Consider the following 17,002-nt stretch of genomic DNA (forward strand, 5'->3'; position numbering starts at 1 on the left):
AAGTTGTTGATTATTCACCATGGCTTCATCCAAATCTCAAGCGACTGGTATTGGGAATATCCATACTGCGACGGTGGCATGTATCTCTAGTCTCGAGGCTTGTCTATCCGTCAAACCACTGATGAAAGGGGGCTGGGCAGAGAATCGCCTGGCGGACATGAATCTCTGGGCCTCTGGTGTTGGTGCATTGGCCAGGCCGAAGGCATCCCTTGACCGTCGATTGGAGTTTCAGCCAAAAGCACGGCTTGTTCTATCCGAACTACTACTGACCCTTAAAACGTTAATTGAGGTCTGCCGCATACATGCCATGGATTTGAACAGCGCCAAAATCGATACATCAAGAGACGAGGACACCTCTACGACACCCGTGGACATGTCCCTTGTCGTTGACTCAGAATCTGCTTCAAATGCAGAGTCTTGGTTCATGGAGTTGGGCCACGACATTGGGATGGTTTCAGACTCCTCCAGCGACTCGTTTACAGAGGACCAGTCGGCTTACTGTGATCATGAAACAAATCTCAAAAGGTTTATGGACGATATTGATGATTTAATAGACCAGCTTATCATGCTGGGATTTGCCATTCGAAAATCGGGAACTGCCGCAAGATTACAGAAAGCCGACAAGACTTTCAATCCGAAGCAAGACGCGAATTTACGAACATATCTCGAGTCTATTGTGCTCCGAAACACTGGGAAAAGGCGACAAGATAATGATTTCGATCAAGGCCTGACCTCTTGTGATAGAATGCATCACGCAAATGCGCTTAGAGAGGTCACTGCGCCGCAGAACCATCTCATCATTGCGAACCTGCGACGTCGACACAGATTTAACTACGCTAGAAGACACCAGTTAGACCTAGGTCAACAGGTAGCGCAACCCATCATCACAAAATCTGTGTTATCAGCCCCGGGACCAACGCAATACCAAAGCACAATGACTCGTGATCCTTTGAGCCAGGACCTGGATAAGCCAACGATGGCACCTATGGGCTCAGCCACGCCTACGGGCTCTTCAGAAGTGCACGAAGCCCGAACTACGAGCGAGACTACAGCTTCCGCGGTGGAGGGCAGTATTCTGAACTTAGCAAGACCTTCTGAACCTGCTACCAGTGTTATGTCAACGAGCATTCGAAAATTTGAATACCCCTCTCCACCCCCAGTTTCAAACTTTATGAGAGGGTTCAAGTGTCCCTGTTGCTATCAGACACTTCCAGAGATGTTTCATGAGTCGTCGAGGTGGAGGTATGTTACAATAAAACCAGATAGCAGATACACTAATAACGATCTAGAAAACATCTTACGGAGGATTTGTGTCCATACACATGTCCATTTTCTGACTGTGAAAGGCCAGAGGTCTTATATATCTCACGCACAGCCTGGCGTAATCATGTCCTCGAATCGCACGGGGAGGGTGAGTACTGGGAATGCCAAGCCTGCTCCGGAACAGTTTTCTCCACGGCGAAAGAGCTAGCCGAACATAACCACTTGATCCATGGAAGCACAATATCCGAAGATGAGATCGCGGACCTCCAGGCTTTCTGCCGTAACATTACACCACCAAGCATATCGCATTGCCCGCTCTGTCTCTGGCCAGAAGGAGAGGAAGTTTTGCCAGACGCCATGACGAGTCTTGAGCATATAGGCAGCTGTATCCACGAATTCTCCATCAATTCCTTACCGTGGGCTAAATCCTTATCTCTCCAGGGAACTGATTCTACCACCATATCGGTTCCAAATGTTGAAGAGTGGCTTACTGGGACCGTTGAAAAGTTAAATATAGAGGAGATCCGAGATCTGGACGTTAGAGGATTTCAACTTCTTCCTCGACCACCTCGATCCCCGATTCAAGATCCTATGCATATACCCCATGAATACTTTGCTGAAATATCAAAGTACTCATCTCATGCGGAACGAGGATCTCACATTCCCAGTGGTAAGTGGTCTGAGGCTTCGTACCCTCAGAAACCCCTTTTAAATCACGTCCGCCACGCCATACTTATCGGAGTAGATATCAGCACCAATGGAACGGTGGATGAGCTTGCGGCAAGCGGCACCGACTCTGCTACTACTACACAGTCTCATCCGCCTCGTCCTAGTGACCGCCGCGGCTTCGAGATAGCTATCATTTGTGCATTGACCCTGGAAGCAGATGTCATTGAAGCTTTATTCGATCACCACTGGGAAGACGACGGCCCACCTTTCGATAAAGAGCCCGGCGACCCAAATGCATACTCAACGGGCGTGATCGGTCGTTTTAATGTTGTCCTCGCATACATGCCAGGAATGGGCAAGGTCAATGCCGCTACCGTCGCTGCCAACTGTGGGAAGAGCTTTCCAAGCATCAAGCTTGCTCTCGTTGTCGGCATCTGTGGTGTCGTTCCTTTTACCAGCACTAAGGACGAGATCGTCCTAGGTGACGTCATCATCAGCAATGGGGTCATCCAGTATGACCTTGGCCGACAGTTTCCCGAGCCCCTGGTGCGTAAGCTTATTTTGCCAGACATCCCCGGCAGACCCAACCTGGAGATTCAGGGAATCTTGACAAAGCTGCGAGGTATCCGACACCGCCGTCAATTAAGCGCTAAGATCGAAAGCTTTCTGGATGTTCTCCGTCAGGATCCAGAACTTCATGCTGAATATCCTGGAGTTGCGGAAGATAAACTCTTTCAGGCTACATATCGTCATGCAGATGATCAGAAGTCATGTCAGCAGGCTAAATGTAAAGGTGACCTGGTTTCGCGAAGCCGACTATTAAGAACAGATGTGCCTCCGAAGCCTGCTGTACACTTTGGTTTGATGGCATCTATAAATACAGTTATAAAGTCTGGTAAGGATCGTGACCTCATCGCCTCGAAGGAAAATGTCATTGCCTTTGAGATGGAAGGGGCTGGTATCTGGGATACGTTCCCATATATCATTATAAAAGGCGGCTGTGACTATGCTGATAGCCATAAGACCAAGGCCTGGCAACGATATGCAGCAGCCACGGCTGCAGCTTGTGCGAAGGCTTTCCTTAGCTTTTGGAACCCGTCGCATCAAGCCTCTCATGGTAAAGCTACCAGGTAAACACCCCAAAAGACGAATACTGCTAACATTGGGCTCTAGGTCAAACAGTAATCCCACTGTCAAAACAACAAAATATATCAGCTAGTTAGTATCGCCACAACAGAAATTAGTACCCCCTCCTGACTGACCTGTGACAGGATTGAGGACTCATTACCTTCCGTTTTCGAGGAACAAGAACTTTACAGGTCGTGAAGGGGTGATCTCTGACCTTCAGCGGCTTCTATTTGCTGATCCCTATGGCCAACGAGTCGCTCTTTTCGGTTTGGGCGGATTAGGCAAGACACAGATCGCCATTGAACTTGCACATCGTGTGAAAAGGGAAGAACAAAACGGTCGCCACTATTCTGTTATATGGATGCCTGCACTGAGTATTGCTAGTTTTGAACACGCCTGCACCAAAATGATTAGGGAATTTGGGATCGAGTTAAATGGCCAGGAAGATCCTAAAGACACATTCAAGAAGATCCTGAGCTCAAAAGAGGCTGGAAGGTGGTTTCTGATCGTCGACAATGCCGACAACATGGAGTGCCTCTATGGAACTGCTGACACCGCCGGGGGTATCGAACAATTCATACCAGGTTGCGAGCACGGCTCTGTTCTGTTTATAACTCGATCTCATGAAGTTGCTATTAGCGTGGCGCAGAAAAACGTTATAAAGATGCAAGGAATGGATGACCGAGATGCCAAAGCGCTCTTGCAAAGTTCTTTGATGGAAAAGGATCAGATGCAGGACTCGCCAGTCATTGACGAGATATTACATAAACTTGCCTATATGCCGCTCGCAATCACTCAAGCCTCGGCGTACATGAAAGTCAATGAGGTTTCGGTCAGCGAATATCTCAACCTCCTCCAAAATACTGACGAGGAAATGGTAGAACTGCTGAGTTATAGCGTGCATAATAGCACCCACTGCGACCCTTCCCAAGGCGCCGTTATGACCACTTGGATTGTGTCCTTTCAGCAAATCCGACATCTACATGACGACGCTGCAATACTTCTCTCTGCCGCGGCCCACCTTGAACCGAAGGCCATACCATGTGCCTTATTACCGCCTCTAAGCTCTCAACAAAAGATGACTCGTGCTATTGGTATACTATGCCGATACAGCTTCTTAAGTGCGCAAAAAGTTGGTGAGACGTTGGACATGCATAGTTTAGTGCATCTTGCACTACAGAAATGGAATGAACAAGAGGGACTTGAGACAGCAACACGAAAGATGGCATTTGCACATGTTGCTGAGGTCTTTCCATTTGCTTACCGGGAGTATCGTGAGTTATGGCGACAATATATGCCACATGCACTAAGACTCCTAACAAAGACGGATGGTGCCGATGTTGGAGACAGATGCCGACTCGGAAAAAAGGTTGGTCAATGTTTGATGGTTGACGGACAAGCAAGACAGGCAGTGCATATCTTTGAGTCTGTGGTCGAGGTCCAGATGACATTCTTGCCAGAGAATCACCTAGATCGGCTGGCATCACAGCGAGAGCTTGCAAAGGCATATGGATCTAATGGTCAGACCAAACAGGCAATTAAGCTGCTTCAACATGTGGTTGCCGTCCAAGGGGAGATATTAGCAGAAGATCACCCAGATCTGCTGGCATCACTGCGAGAGCTTGCAAAGGCATACAAAGATGATGGAATAATAGAAGAGGCAATTGCACTGCTTGAGCATGTGGTGGTAGCTCAGGCAAAGGTATTGCCAGAGGGTCACCTAGATAGGCTGGAATCACAGTATGAGCTTGCAACGGTATATGAAGCTAACGGAAGCATCAAAGAGGCAACTACACTGTTCGAACAAGTCGCTGCAGTCCAGGCGGTTGTGGTATCAGAGGAGAACCCCGACCGGCAGCTATCAGCATCAATAAGGCGGCTGCAGTCCCGCTATGATAAGTTGAGGGAGGCCAAGGCTTCGGGAGAGCCATACGGCGGGGAAACTGTCGATCAATTGTAGTTAGCTCTCTAGGGTGTAACGAAGGTGGGAGTTTGGACAATTTCTTTCAACATCTGCTTGGGATTTGTAGAGAAGCAGTCGTTAATAAGTTTGCTCGTATTATTCGTTTATCATTCCGTTCGACATCATCACTTATCAACTGAGTTGCCACGGACCTGCATATTCATCGTAGCAAACATCCTATCGACAGCTCGGAACGAACACGGCACAGAACAGTTTACATTAAAGACCTAGACCTCAACCTTTCTCGCCTTGCCACGAAGCTACAACCAATTACACTAGAAACAATGAGGGAAGATTGGTGCTGCACGGCAATAATGCCATATCGTGATGGTGGACGTGTTGCCATGATGTTGTGTACTGCAAAGGTTCCTAGATAAGGGAGTTTGGAAATCATTGGGCTGTAGAATAGAGGAAATGTTATCCAATTTCCAGTTAGGACAGTGCTGGACAACAGTTATGAAGACTTCTCAAAATTCTACCTTGTTTCTCAAAATGGCTGCTCGGGGGAGACCCCAAAAGAAAAAGCACCATTTGGGTTCAAAAAGAGCTATACGGAACATGGTCGACCGAATGAAACAATCAGTTACTGGTCATTTTGCCTATTATGGCTAATAACAGCTAGAGGGCTATTTAAGACAGCCATCCACTGATAGCAACAAGGAGAACCGACTTGATCAAGTTGATTTGTCTCTGATGAATTAATTCACTGCCATTCCCCAATATCAAGACAAAATGGTGTCCACGGCAGTTCGTTTCGCAACCCTCAGCGCTCTCTTCGCATCCAAGGTTTCGGCTCACGGCCATGTATCTGAGGTCTTCATCAACGACAAAAGCTACTACGGCCACGATCCCACCAAAGTTCCCTACGTAACCCAGCCAGAGAGTATCACCTGGTCAAATGGCGCTAAAGACAACGGCTTCGTCACGTCCACCGCGAGTGCACTGGCGTCTCCAGATATCATCTGCCACCTCAACGCTACCAATGGGCAGCTGACAGCCGACGTCACTGCTGGCACGACCATCAAGGTTCGCTGGTCGGACTGGCCTGAAGCCCACTGGGGACCAGTTCTGGATTACATGGCGCGCTGTCCAAATGACGACTGCACCACTGTGGACAAGACCAAGTTGAAGTTCTTCAAGATTGATGAGTTGGGGCAGTTAACGAGAGGAACTGTGCCTGGTCAGCCGGGTTACTGGGCGAATAATAAACTTCGCGACGACGACCTTTCATGGAACATAACGATCCCGGCTAAGCTGGCTCCGGGAAGTTATGTCCTCAGACATGAGATTATTGCCCTACATGCGGGAGGTGCAGAAGGGTCGACTCAGATGTATCCTCAGTGTATCAACCTGGTTGTCAAGGGAGATGGCACTGCACAGCCTGAAGGCGTGTCTGCGACGGATCTTTACTCTTCGAAGGACCCGGGGTTGCTTCATAATGTTTTTGTGGATGAGTGGAGTGATGCGAAGTACATCATCCCGGGACCTCCGGTGGTAAAGTTTTAGGGCTGTTGATATGTAAATAGTCAGTAAATCAGCATTTGTCAGCCAAGCTTTGTAGCTCGATTTGCGCATCGTGACCCAGCAATGGATCATTAATTTAATCAAGACTCTGTCTGTCCGCGTGATAATCGCTGTAACCCCACGCGTTACCCGATTAGGAAAGCGCGCGCTCTCTGAATTGATGCTTAGTTCGATTCAAGGACACTTATTTATGGATAGTTTCGGACCCCGAATCAGAGGCTATTGGTCCATGTCATCCGTAACATGTATTCGGGGTTACAAATGGTCTGAAAGACTAGACGAACTCTTGGGTATAAAGCTGGCTGGTCTCAGCATTTCTCTCCAAGACAATTTCCTACTCGCCAAACACAACAGCATAAACACAACTTCCCTTTTATCCACCCCCTCATAACCCCGAGACTCAAAATGGTTGTTGTTGCTGTCGCTGGGGGAACTGGTGGCATAGGCGGCGCTATCGTCGACACACTTCGCCCAAACCCTCACCATAAGATGGTTATTCTGACTCGCAAGGTGAGATGTCTAACGACAACTACAGACCTAGAAACAACCGTCTGACAGCATCTAGATCCCCGATGCACCTCACGCGACCGATACCTTTGTCACCCTTGACTACAGTGACGTCGACGCAATGGCAAAGGCCCTCGACGACAACAATGTTCACACTGTTATCTCAGCCCTGCGCGTCTTCGATCCAGCTTCCTCCGAGGCAGAGAGCAACCTCGTCAAAGCGACAGCCAAAGCTGAAATCCCCAAACGGTTTATTGCAAGCGCATGGGGCATCCAATATGCCGACGAGTACGCCTTCTCCTCCCAATTTCTGTACAACCATGCTGACCTAGGCCAGGACACCAGTTGGACAAGCTCGAGGACGCACCTTGACGGAACTGCGCACGACAGACCTGGAATGGACCCGTTTCGACAACGGGTTCTTTCTTGATTATTACGGTCCGCCGACGTTCAAATCTTATATGCAGAAGGTTGCGTGGGCTATCGATATCGCGAATAAGAAGGCTGGAATTCCGGGGACAGGAAATGAACCAATGACGTTCACGTATACCTTTGACGTCGCCAAGTTTGTGGTTGCAGCCCTGGATCTGCCCAAGTGGGAGCAATTGATGTATTGTTATGGTGAAAAGACGACGTGGAATAAGGTCCTAAAGCAGGCAGAGGATGCTACAGGCAAGACATTCACCCAACACTACCGGTATCAAGGCTGACAAGATAATAGGCTCCAAGTTCGATGTTTACTATGATCCTCCCAAGAAACTGAATAAGGGAGAGGTTACTGAACTCCCTTTCAACAGGAACGCAGCCGATCTTCCTCAGAAGGTGCTGGAAGGTCTCATGTCACTCTGGGGACTCTATGTCTTGGAGGGCAAGTATGACATGCCGACGGACAAGGCTCTGAACAATGTATTCCCAAGCATCCAGCCGCTGAAGGTTGAAGATGTAATGGAAATGTGGCGGTGATGTACTGGATCTAGTAAATAAGACGAGACTTGACGAGCGACATAGCAGTCACAAGACACAGTCTCTGCGTATTAATCAGAGCGTCTTTTGATCCAGTGATTCCAGCCATCTCCTGACGTTAGCCACGAGAAAAGATCCAGGGATCTGGTAGCGATGTCTGGGTCACAGCAGTGTTTCGGATGCGTGATACGGCGCTTGTGATTTTGGAGCGTGTGTGGAAGAGGAGGGGAAAGCTTGGTGCAGAGTGGAATATGACTGCGTGCTTTAGAATAAATGTGCCACGCTGTGCTGTTACTATCAGGTCTGTTTAAATGATGATAAAGCTACGGTAGAATGATGATGAAACCTGACCATTCATTGATTCCCATAAAGCAACTCGCCAATTGGTCCTCACAACATCAGTCAAGTAAACAAGATTAAGTATTAAACCTCAGGAGACTTGTCAGCATCTCCGTCTGTTCCCCCTGTTGTTTGTTCGAAGCCTGAGGAAATGGTGTCAACACTGGAGAAATATCATCCCCCCATGTATCACCATAGCGCTTATACCAATCAATCGTCGTCTTCAGCCCCTCATCAAAGCCTGTCTTTTGCGTCCAACCTAGCATCTTGAGCTTGGTAACCCACAGCGTATCTTAGACGCTAATACTCATCTCGTTGAGAATAATATGGCAGTGCTCGAGATTGGAGATCTCGTCGCTGGACCCGATGTTGTAGATTTGGCCGATCTCGCCTTTGTGAAGAATGTTATCAAAGGCATCAATGGCATCTCGTGCGAGTAGGTAACGTCGTGTTGGACTATTGTCTTCATGCAGGATCACCGGCTGACCGCGGTGAAGTAGTGAGACGAACTTCGGTATGATCTCTACCATCAAAGCTGTCCTCTCTAAAAACTCCCTTAAACCTCAAGCACGCACAACTCTCCTTCGCAGCCTTTCACTTCACCATCACCGGCCTCGTGCTCTTCATCCTCTCGTGCCACAGATTCTTCTTCACACCTGAATCGCGGAGCTAGACTATAATCTGGCGCTTAAAATTCAACCAGAATTATCAGTCTCAAAGCTTAATCTCATACCATGTCTGTTTATCTATGTTTCCTTCCTCCTCATGAGTGAAGCAACTTTCTCGATTGAAGATAATATGGACCAGGTGGTCCGGCATTTCGCCCGCCTATCGTTGTTATCTACATCATGCTTACGGCGCTCAGATCTGCGTCTGTATGTCCACCAAGCACCGAGGACGATGCCTGTGAGTGGGATAGTTAGGATAACCCAGAGCCACCATAGGCTAGAGGTGTCGAAGCCATTGGCATGCTCACGGGCAGAAAATATGCCGGCACTCAGAATACTCTAGATGGTGCCAATTAGCTTGTCCTTTAATTGCTCACGACACAAGTGAGAACTTACAGAGGTAAAGGTACCAGGCAGGAAAATCATAGTCAGACAAGCGATGGCGCTCATACTAGTGCTATCGCGCTTCATACTACGGGCCAATTGAATATTATTGGCGGCATCGCTCTGCGTAACGAGGTTATACACTAGGCCCATAGTGCTGTCTTTCCTTCCCTTATAATTCAAGAAGAGCATCTTATGCTTCTTCATGGAGTCAATCACATAGTTGATAGCGTCTTCCGCCGGCTGCCGAAACAAGATTGGCGTGGAGAGATAGTTTTGCAGCTTGGCTTGTGCGTCGCGGATACCTGTCGCCGTGATAATTGCGACGTCGATGCTAAGTAGCTGCGAATCTGCCTGCTGCGAGATGATCTGGAGAGACTTTGTAAGCTCAGTCAGCTTCCCACGGTCGCTGGTCTCGAGCCCGGCAAGATGATCGTCGACTTTATTGACTTGCTGCCACATATACCGACGGAATCGTGCCAGGTAAAATTTGGATGCTTCAAGTGATAAGGATGATAGTAAAACGGCAATCTCAAAAGGGTTGGTAAGGTAGTTTGAAACGTGACTCGTCATGCCGAAGTGACTGATGCCGACTTTGAGAATTTGTTTCAGCGCATGGATACTAGTGTCGCTAGTTGAGTGAGAGATAATGTACGCGGTGAGGGCTAGGTTTACACGCCGGATCATGTACACTGATAGAGGCAAGCCTTGACGTTGTGTATTCCAGCGAGGATGTTGGCAGAAATAATCTGCATCTTATTAGCTCTGTTGGCTGGGCCGAGTGATGAGAAGTTACATACCGGACATTTCAAGTTCGTTGTTTATATTACACTGCCATCGGCTTCGAGGAGACCAGTAGTCGGGCCGTCCGAGGAGATTCGGGAGGAATTCTGGGTTCGCACCAAGGGCATTAAAGAGCATCTGTGTTGTGGCACTTTCCAGGGCTACTTGAGATCCAAACGTAGCTCCCTTTTTGGTGGTTAAGGGGACAAAGAAAACCAGCAGACGCCCGCTGGTGGCTGACTGTGGTGTTTGACTCGTCGTAGGACCAGAAACTTCAGTAGCTCCAGGTGTTTGATCGGCTTCCTGTGGAGGAGTGAGCGCGGACCCGGCGGGTGATTGTACTGCCGCGCTCGGATGTTGTGATTGTATTTCAGTCGCCCGATCTGGCTGAGTCGCTGTTGTCATATGGCTCTGGGATTTGTCCTCCTTGATGCCATGCTTGTCGTCTTCGCTATCTTCCTTGTTATCCTGGTTGATAGTAGCCAACAGCCTTTCTAGACTCTGGCTGTTTAGTGTGTGAAAGGTCGCGTTATGATCCGACTGATCAAAACATTCGATAGCGGTGGTGCTCGAAAAGTTGTTTGGGTTGCCCATGTATGCACTGTACTGTAAAGCTGGAAAGATAGACTGCAAAGAAGGGTAGAGGTTTGGTGGCAAGACGTCGGCAGTGACATTGTAGTTGATATCTAGGTCATTCGCCACATTTTGTTCTGCATCGTTGGCGTGCCTGTTCGTTACTTGTTCGAGAGACACACGTCGACGTTCCACTTTGAGCTCGGCGAAGCCTGCCTCGAGCCTTGAGAAGTCGCCTTCGCCAGCGGCAGCCATATTGCCAGCCAGATCCCTAAGATGGACAAGATCCAAAGAAGAAGAATAGTGAATTCGAATGTCGAAATGACAGCCGTGTTAATGGGAAGTCGCGATCAAACTTGTGTTTTTCGTTTACTCTGCAATGTGGCCGAATCACATGCCGCTTTTGCAGCATCAGATCAACCACTATATGATGCAACATTATTGTCAGCAGGGCATATTTAGGTCACCTGCTTGCCTGCAATCCGCCTCGTTTTCGGGGACTGCATGTAGGTACTGCGCAAGGCAGTCTGAATGCAAGCACATTATATCCTTAATTCGAGAGACGACTGGCGGACAGTAGACATAACAGGGTAAATTGAGTTTCAATCCTCCACTTCAATATCGAAAATTCTGAGGCCACTGTTCAATGCAGGGTTGTGATGCTGCAGCGTGGAGAGGCGCAGTGACATGATAACGGTGCGTCATGTTCCCTTAAGAAATACATGACGTGGCACAAGCAGAGCCAGCATGAGCGGGGAAGTGGGACCATAGACGTGGTAGGCTGGGATTGGATAATTGACAGGACATGTTTTCAAGCATGGCGTGCAAAAACAGATAAAGGCATCCGTCGTGGTTCGCAACCTGCGCCTTGATTGTCAGATTTCCATTGCATCCTTCCCGACACATGTCCAGACACGGCATTGGCTACCCCCAATGAGTCGTCCCGCTAGTCTCAATCCATATGACAAGATTATCGACAGTCTCGCTGGCAACCCGACTCGAATACAAGCTCTTTTTGAAGAGGAAAGAAATGACAGGAATAATGAGGCTAAGGAGAAGCTCCTTGGCGAGGAATTCCAAGGTGTCAACGTAGATGAGATCCTCGTCAATACCTTGAAAAACCCCAAATACCAAGACCCGAGGAACTGCTTGTGCATCTGGGCGAGACCGAGCTTCCAAGTCAAAGATATCGCGTTGCAATGCCAATTAATGTTAAAGAGGCTGAGTCCAAGTATAGCACCGATCGGGCACAATTATTCTGGGCTTGTCTAACAGAAGCGATAGATCTCTGGTTGACGCCGCAAGACTGTCTGCACATGACTGTCATTGTAGTGGCACTCTCTATTACTCCAAAAGAGCTCGTGGACAAGACTATAAAATTTAAACCCTGCCTCAAAAAGCTTGCCAGCATATTTCATGGGCAGCAAATCCGGCTTGTGAAGCCCAAACTATCCTTCAACGAAGGGGGAGTAGCACTTTCGTTTGTACCCGCCGCCGACGAGGAAACGCAAGACAGCCGAACAAAGACTACAGACTACACATATCTCCATCTTCGACGCGACATTTTTGCTCTGTGTAGTGAGAAAGGAGTAGATGCAGAGACTCAGAAAGGTGCCACGGCCTGTCATATCACGTTGGCCAGGTTTATCACACAGGAAGATCATAGCAGAAACGGGAATCCCAGCCAGGAGGCAATGGCTTTTTGGGTGACGGGAATCGAAGAAATCAATGAAATGCTGGCGCAAAAGTACTGGCCCCACGAGGGATCTGTACCGCCGGATTCAGGAAGTTGGGTTATTGATGGCCGGCGGAGCCTCGACATTCGTGCAGGAACCATCTGGTACGGGGGAGGACAATCATTAGACTTGGAGTCGGAGCCGTAAGATGAGCCAGTGACGCATCTAGCAAACCGACCACTACAGGGCATCTTGGGGGCGATCCTGGTTTCACCCATGCGCTCACCCATAAGTGAGACTTATCGACGCCCATGTGATAAATGTGATCAAATGATAAGCTGGAGAACTTATCTTAGGCTATCGTGTTGGCCGAGTGCTCACGCTGACAGCGCGCCTTATCTCGAAATCCATGTGATTGATACGTGGACAAACAGAAGTCCCTGGGTGTCAAGCCTGTCAGCCTCATTGCTAGAAATGCGATGCTGATTGGTGGCATTATTGGGTACACGACAAGGATGGGAATCCCGTGAGGGGATAATGCAGTTGTAAATCACATTACACGCTTGCAACTCCGCAAAAAGGCATTTGCATTGCATCCTGCATTCAACTGACATCCCATCACCATGCATCTTGAGGCTCTGCTCGGGGTGTGGAATTGCTGATGGGGTGCACGTACATGCACACCCTAGACTTTCTACTTTCAAACCATCACATAGCTTGCTTGTGGGAGCGTCGGCCTAAGGTCAGAAGATAGCTATAAGTAGAGGATTGTTGGCGACAAGTCTGTATAGCATGATAAATCCCATTACTTCTCATCTCGTTCATCACATCGAAAGTACACGAATCCATCTCTTCAATATGACCTCCTTACTTGCCCCAGCTCCTTTCCAGATTCCTGGCGCCGCAGGGCAAAAGGCGAAGCAGTCTTCCTTGTTCTCGGAGCTGACCGCCGACCAACGGAGAGAAATTTTGAAACAACGCGCCAGTGGCGTCGTCGGTGTTCCAGCACTCCATTTCAACACCGTCAAATACCGTAGAGGCCCCAGCCAGCAAGCGAAGGATAACTTCCGTAAGCGTATGCTGAGCGGACTTCAACAGCATTGGGCGGACCCAGATACAAAGACTCGGTTTCTCAAACTAGCTGAACTCGTCGAAACCGAAGGCTGTGCTTTATTTGGTGGCCTCATCGATGTGTCCAAGTTTCAAAAGCTGATTGAGGACTACGAGACGATCCAAAAGAAGACAGGAAGTCAAAACTTTCTTCATTCTTACGTCAACTTGTCCGACAGTCCCTCCTTTATCAAGAATGCACAGTATAATGACGCCTTTGTTCACCCCTTGCTCATATCCTTGATCGCCTACCAGATGGGTGGTGCTATCCGCATCATCGACATGCGAGGCAAAAATACCGAGCCGTTGTCTGCTAATGCACAAGACAACATGCTTCACGTGGACAACACCCCATTCAAGGACGAGTACAAGATTCTCCTGGTATGGAAGCAGGGCCAAGTCGCAGGTCCGTCGGGCCAGAACTTTACCTTTCTCCCGGGGACCCATCGCGGCAATCGCGAGATCCATCTCGATGCATGCGGCACGCCCTTCTCGACTGAAAAGCATAACCTGTTTGGTACGCAAGAGGCCATCGATGGCCTCTTTGACTTTCAGAAACAGGCGATTGGCCAAGGTCCTACCGTAATAGAGGTCGAGCACCCGGAACAGCCCCTATCCATGCTCTTCTCGGCAGGGGGTTTGGTGCATCATCGCTACCGGAATGAGTACGGAGATGCCCGAAGCTGCATGTCTGCTGCTTTCCATCTTGCCAGGGATAACCCCGGGGCACTTCTCCGAGAATCGGACGGCGACTCCAAGCCGAAAACACTCGTTGAGTTCCTGACTGGCCATCAAGACTCAAACTCTGACGAAGCATTTCTCTTAGTGCTGCTATCGGAAGCGGGACGAGTCGAGTCCAAGCTGGCTGAGATAGACAACGCGACTGGGATTTCCAAACTTGTCCCTACGTCCGGTATGAGCCTTTCGGAAGAACAGCTACATGCCTGGCGGGATGTTGTGGTCTCAGCTCCTCTAGCCTCACACGTCAAGTTCAGTTATGATGTGTTTGTCTCTGAGGCTCTGGGTCTTGAAGATGGATTCCTCATCCAGGCCATCGTGTCAGCCATGATGTATGACAAGCATGGTTTGCTACAGTTGATTTTGTACGAAGATGGTCATGAAGAAATTCGCAAGCTCTGTCGTAAGCGCATTGGCGAGATGCGGGAGAATGAAATTGCGTCACGCCTGGCTAAGTATTTAGCAGGACTGTCCCAGAAAGCCTTTTCTCTCCAAGATCTCCCAGCTGCTGCGTACGTGAGACAGCTGGCTGAACAAGTTGCTTCAGCGGGAGCTGCTAGATTGAAGACACTACAAATGGTACAGGGCGAGGATGCCGATATGGTTATGCTTATGTCGCTCGTCCAGATGATGATGGACCTGGCCGAAGCGATTGTGCGATGCGAGCGTCTAGAAACATATGCATCCACTAGTCTTTACCTATTCTGGGCGGTAGATTATCTTGTTCCTTTCCTTAAGGATGCGTCGAAAGAACAAGCAAGCAATGTGGCGGCGATCTTTTTGCGCAATTATATTGGCTTTTTATTGCTACTCGAGGCTGAGCACAATGCCACCACAAGGTCGGCTTGATAATGGTTTAGAATCTCTATACTATATGTAGTATAAATTAAAGAGTTATGTTAAAACTGTTATAATATAACCTGATTGTATTTAACAGTCTGTAAAATTAAATATAATGATAATACTTTAGAGAGTTACATACCTTAAAATAATTTAAACCTCTTTTAAAAAGTATTGTAAGATTTTTTATCTTTATTTACTAAAATGTTTAATAGAATATAATATTAGTTATTACTATAATATAGGTTATTAATAATAATAAGAGTTTATAAATAGAAGATTGTTCTACCAAAGCTACCCTAAATCACATTAACCAACTGACTCCACTTTCGCCTCAGCTTCAGATCCATTTCAGCAGCACTTATCACGATATCACATTTCTCTCCCGCATGCATCATGAATAGCATCAATCAACACATCCTTTTCTGGCTCAACGACCTCCCTCCTCATTTCTCTTCCTCGGCACAGTCCATTTCCAAGAAACGCTCCCTCTCCGACGCCAATCTCCCCATCTCGCCGCCGCTCTCCCTCGACCGCGGTGCCGCCTCAACCATAGATGGCACACCCGTGAAGAAGCGCAAGCTCGGTGTCGTGCCTTTCCTTGCTGCGCAGACAGACAGCGATGGGATTGGCGCGAGTGAGATCATTGTTGAGGACGACAACGATGAGATTTCACGACCTGATCGATCAGTCACCGCCACTGGCTCTTCCCAAAGGAGCAGCGGTACGGTGAAGCAGTTGTCGCCTAAGAAGGTTATGTCCAAGCTTTCGGTCACACCCAATGGGCTCATGCAGAAACCGCTCAAGGCATCGGATCCATTGGGCCCGAAGTCTCTGGTGCAACTTGAGAAGGAGATGGAGAGTATCGCGGATGGACACGGCGTTGTCCCCGAGTATTTCCAAGTAAGTGCAATGCATTCAGCGCAACTATTTTCCTTCATTGATAATTGATAGGCTGAGATGTGTGGCAAGACCATTGATGATGGCGATTTCACTACCGGCATGTTCGACAAGAATGGGGCGAAGTACTCGGACTCTCATCGCGAAGTCAACCTTTACGACATCATTGCAATCGTGGCCAGCGCCAATACCTGTAAGGAAGATCTCCTGGACGAGCATACCTGGAACAATCATGTTCACACTCCCCTCCTCAACACCGCCTTCTACGGAAAATATCCTTGCCCTCCGCAGCTCGATGGCTTCCTGACCTGGTATGTCTTCCACAACACTTTCACTCCTCTCCAGCTAATATTCATGCACAGCACCACCGCCACCATCTTTCCTGAGTACAAGATCAAAGCTGCCCCTGGCAAAAAGGTCAACTACGTCGCTTACATCAACCCCGACAACGACAAAGCCCATCCGAACGCCAGAGCCATTATCGATAAGTATCGCGCCAACTTTGCAGAGGAGTCCATCAACCATACTGGCTATCGCAAGGTCACACCCATCTCCTTCAGCATCGAGACCAAGCGCAGCGGCCAGGACGTGCAAAAGGCACAACTTCACTTGGGGGTATAGCATGCAGCTCAATGGAAGCACCTGGAAAATCTCGTTGGCGATAATGTGAAGAATCTGTCCTTTATCCCTGGTATCATCGTCGAGGGACATCAGTGGCGATTCGTGGCGTTTACTTATGTTGGTGGAAAGACTGTGAGTGCCCTCTGTGTCTTAGTGTATCCTGTTTGGACGTGTCGCTAATCTTGTAGATCCTTTGGAAGACTGACCGACCTTTTGGCTCGACTGGGAAGCTATCTACAACCTTCCGAATCATCGCCGGCATCCAGCGGTTGAGAACCTGGTCGTCTCAAGTCTTCTGGCCTTGGTACACGGAGTTTGTGCTTAACCCCTAGCCAGCGCCAACCACTTCTTGA

General features: G+C 48.6%; 8 protein-coding genes; 7 read left to right on the forward strand and 1 right to left on the reverse strand.

Moving 5' to 3' along the window:
• Positions 1-19: 19 nt before the first annotated feature.
• On the forward strand, positions 20-5,020 carry FFUJ_12839 (related to ankyrin 3; the record flags this gene model as incomplete). XM_023582492.1 has 4 exons in its annotated part: positions 20-1,242; positions 1,290-3,049; positions 3,106-3,150; positions 3,204-5,020. 4 exons carry the CDS (start codon positions 20-22, stop codon positions 5,018-5,020), a joined length of 4,845 nt encoding a protein of 1,614 aa, XP_023435019.1.
• Positions 5,021-5,755: 735 nt separating this feature from the next.
• Positions 5,756-6,529, forward strand: FFUJ_12840 (probable endoglucanase IV precursor; the record flags this gene model as incomplete). The annotated part of the gene is made up of 1 exon (XM_023582493.1): positions 5,756-6,529. The coding sequence occupies one exon, from the start codon at positions 5,756-5,758 to the stop codon at positions 6,527-6,529; it is 774 nt and encodes a 257-aa protein (XP_023435020.1).
• Positions 6,530-6,952: 423 nt separating this feature from the next.
• On the forward strand, positions 6,953-8,017 carry FFUJ_12841 (uncharacterized protein; the record flags this gene model as incomplete). XM_023582495.1 has 4 exons in its annotated part: positions 6,953-7,057; positions 7,113-7,342; positions 7,392-7,675; positions 7,776-8,017. The coding sequence occupies 4 exons, from the start codon at positions 6,953-6,955 to the stop codon at positions 8,015-8,017; spliced, it is 861 nt and encodes a 286-aa protein (XP_023435021.1).
• A 665-nt stretch (positions 8,018-8,682) lies between these two features.
• Positions 8,683-9,016, forward strand: FFUJ_12842 (uncharacterized protein; the record flags this gene model as incomplete). XM_023582496.1 has 2 exons in its annotated part: positions 8,683-8,792; positions 8,857-9,016. The coding sequence occupies 2 exons, from the start codon at positions 8,683-8,685 to the stop codon at positions 9,014-9,016; spliced, it is 270 nt and encodes an 89-aa protein (XP_023435022.1).
• Positions 9,017-9,102: 86 nt separating this feature from the next.
• On the reverse strand, positions 9,103-11,019 carry FFUJ_12843 (uncharacterized protein; the record flags this gene model as incomplete). XM_023582497.1 has 3 exons in its annotated part: positions 9,103-9,363; positions 9,421-10,157; positions 10,209-11,019. 3 exons carry the CDS (start codon positions 11,017-11,019, stop codon positions 9,103-9,105), a joined length of 1,809 nt encoding a protein of 602 aa, XP_023435023.1.
• Positions 11,020-11,697: 678 nt separating this feature from the next.
• On the forward strand, positions 11,698-12,647 carry FFUJ_12844 (uncharacterized protein; the record flags this gene model as incomplete). XM_023582498.1 has 2 exons in its annotated part: positions 11,698-11,995; positions 12,049-12,647. 2 exons carry the CDS (start codon positions 11,698-11,700, stop codon positions 12,645-12,647), a joined length of 897 nt encoding a protein of 298 aa, XP_023435024.1.
• A 651-nt stretch (positions 12,648-13,298) lies between these two features.
• FFUJ_12845 (uncharacterized protein) lies at positions 13,299-15,137 on the forward strand (the record flags this gene model as incomplete). Its single annotated transcript, XM_023582499.1, has 1 exon — positions 13,299-15,137. The coding sequence occupies one exon, from the start codon at positions 13,299-13,301 to the stop codon at positions 15,135-15,137; it is 1,839 nt and encodes a 612-aa protein (XP_023435025.1).
• Positions 15,138-15,524: 387 nt separating this feature from the next.
• On the forward strand, positions 15,525-16,981 carry FFUJ_12846 (uncharacterized protein; the record flags this gene model as incomplete). XM_023582500.1 has 5 exons in its annotated part: positions 15,525-16,031; positions 16,083-16,339; positions 16,391-16,643; positions 16,701-16,781; positions 16,838-16,981. The coding sequence occupies 5 exons, from the start codon at positions 15,525-15,527 to the stop codon at positions 16,979-16,981; spliced, it is 1,242 nt and encodes a 413-aa protein (XP_023435026.1).
• Between the last annotated feature and the right edge of the window lie 21 nt (positions 16,982-17,002).

The sequence above is a fragment of the Fusarium fujikuroi genome, chromosome FFUJ_chr08 (genome assembly GCF_900079805.1).
Source record: "Fusarium fujikuroi IMI 58289 draft genome, chromosome FFUJ_chr08".
Lineage (NCBI taxonomy): Eukaryota > Fungi > Ascomycota > Sordariomycetes > Hypocreales > Nectriaceae > Fusarium > Fusarium fujikuroi.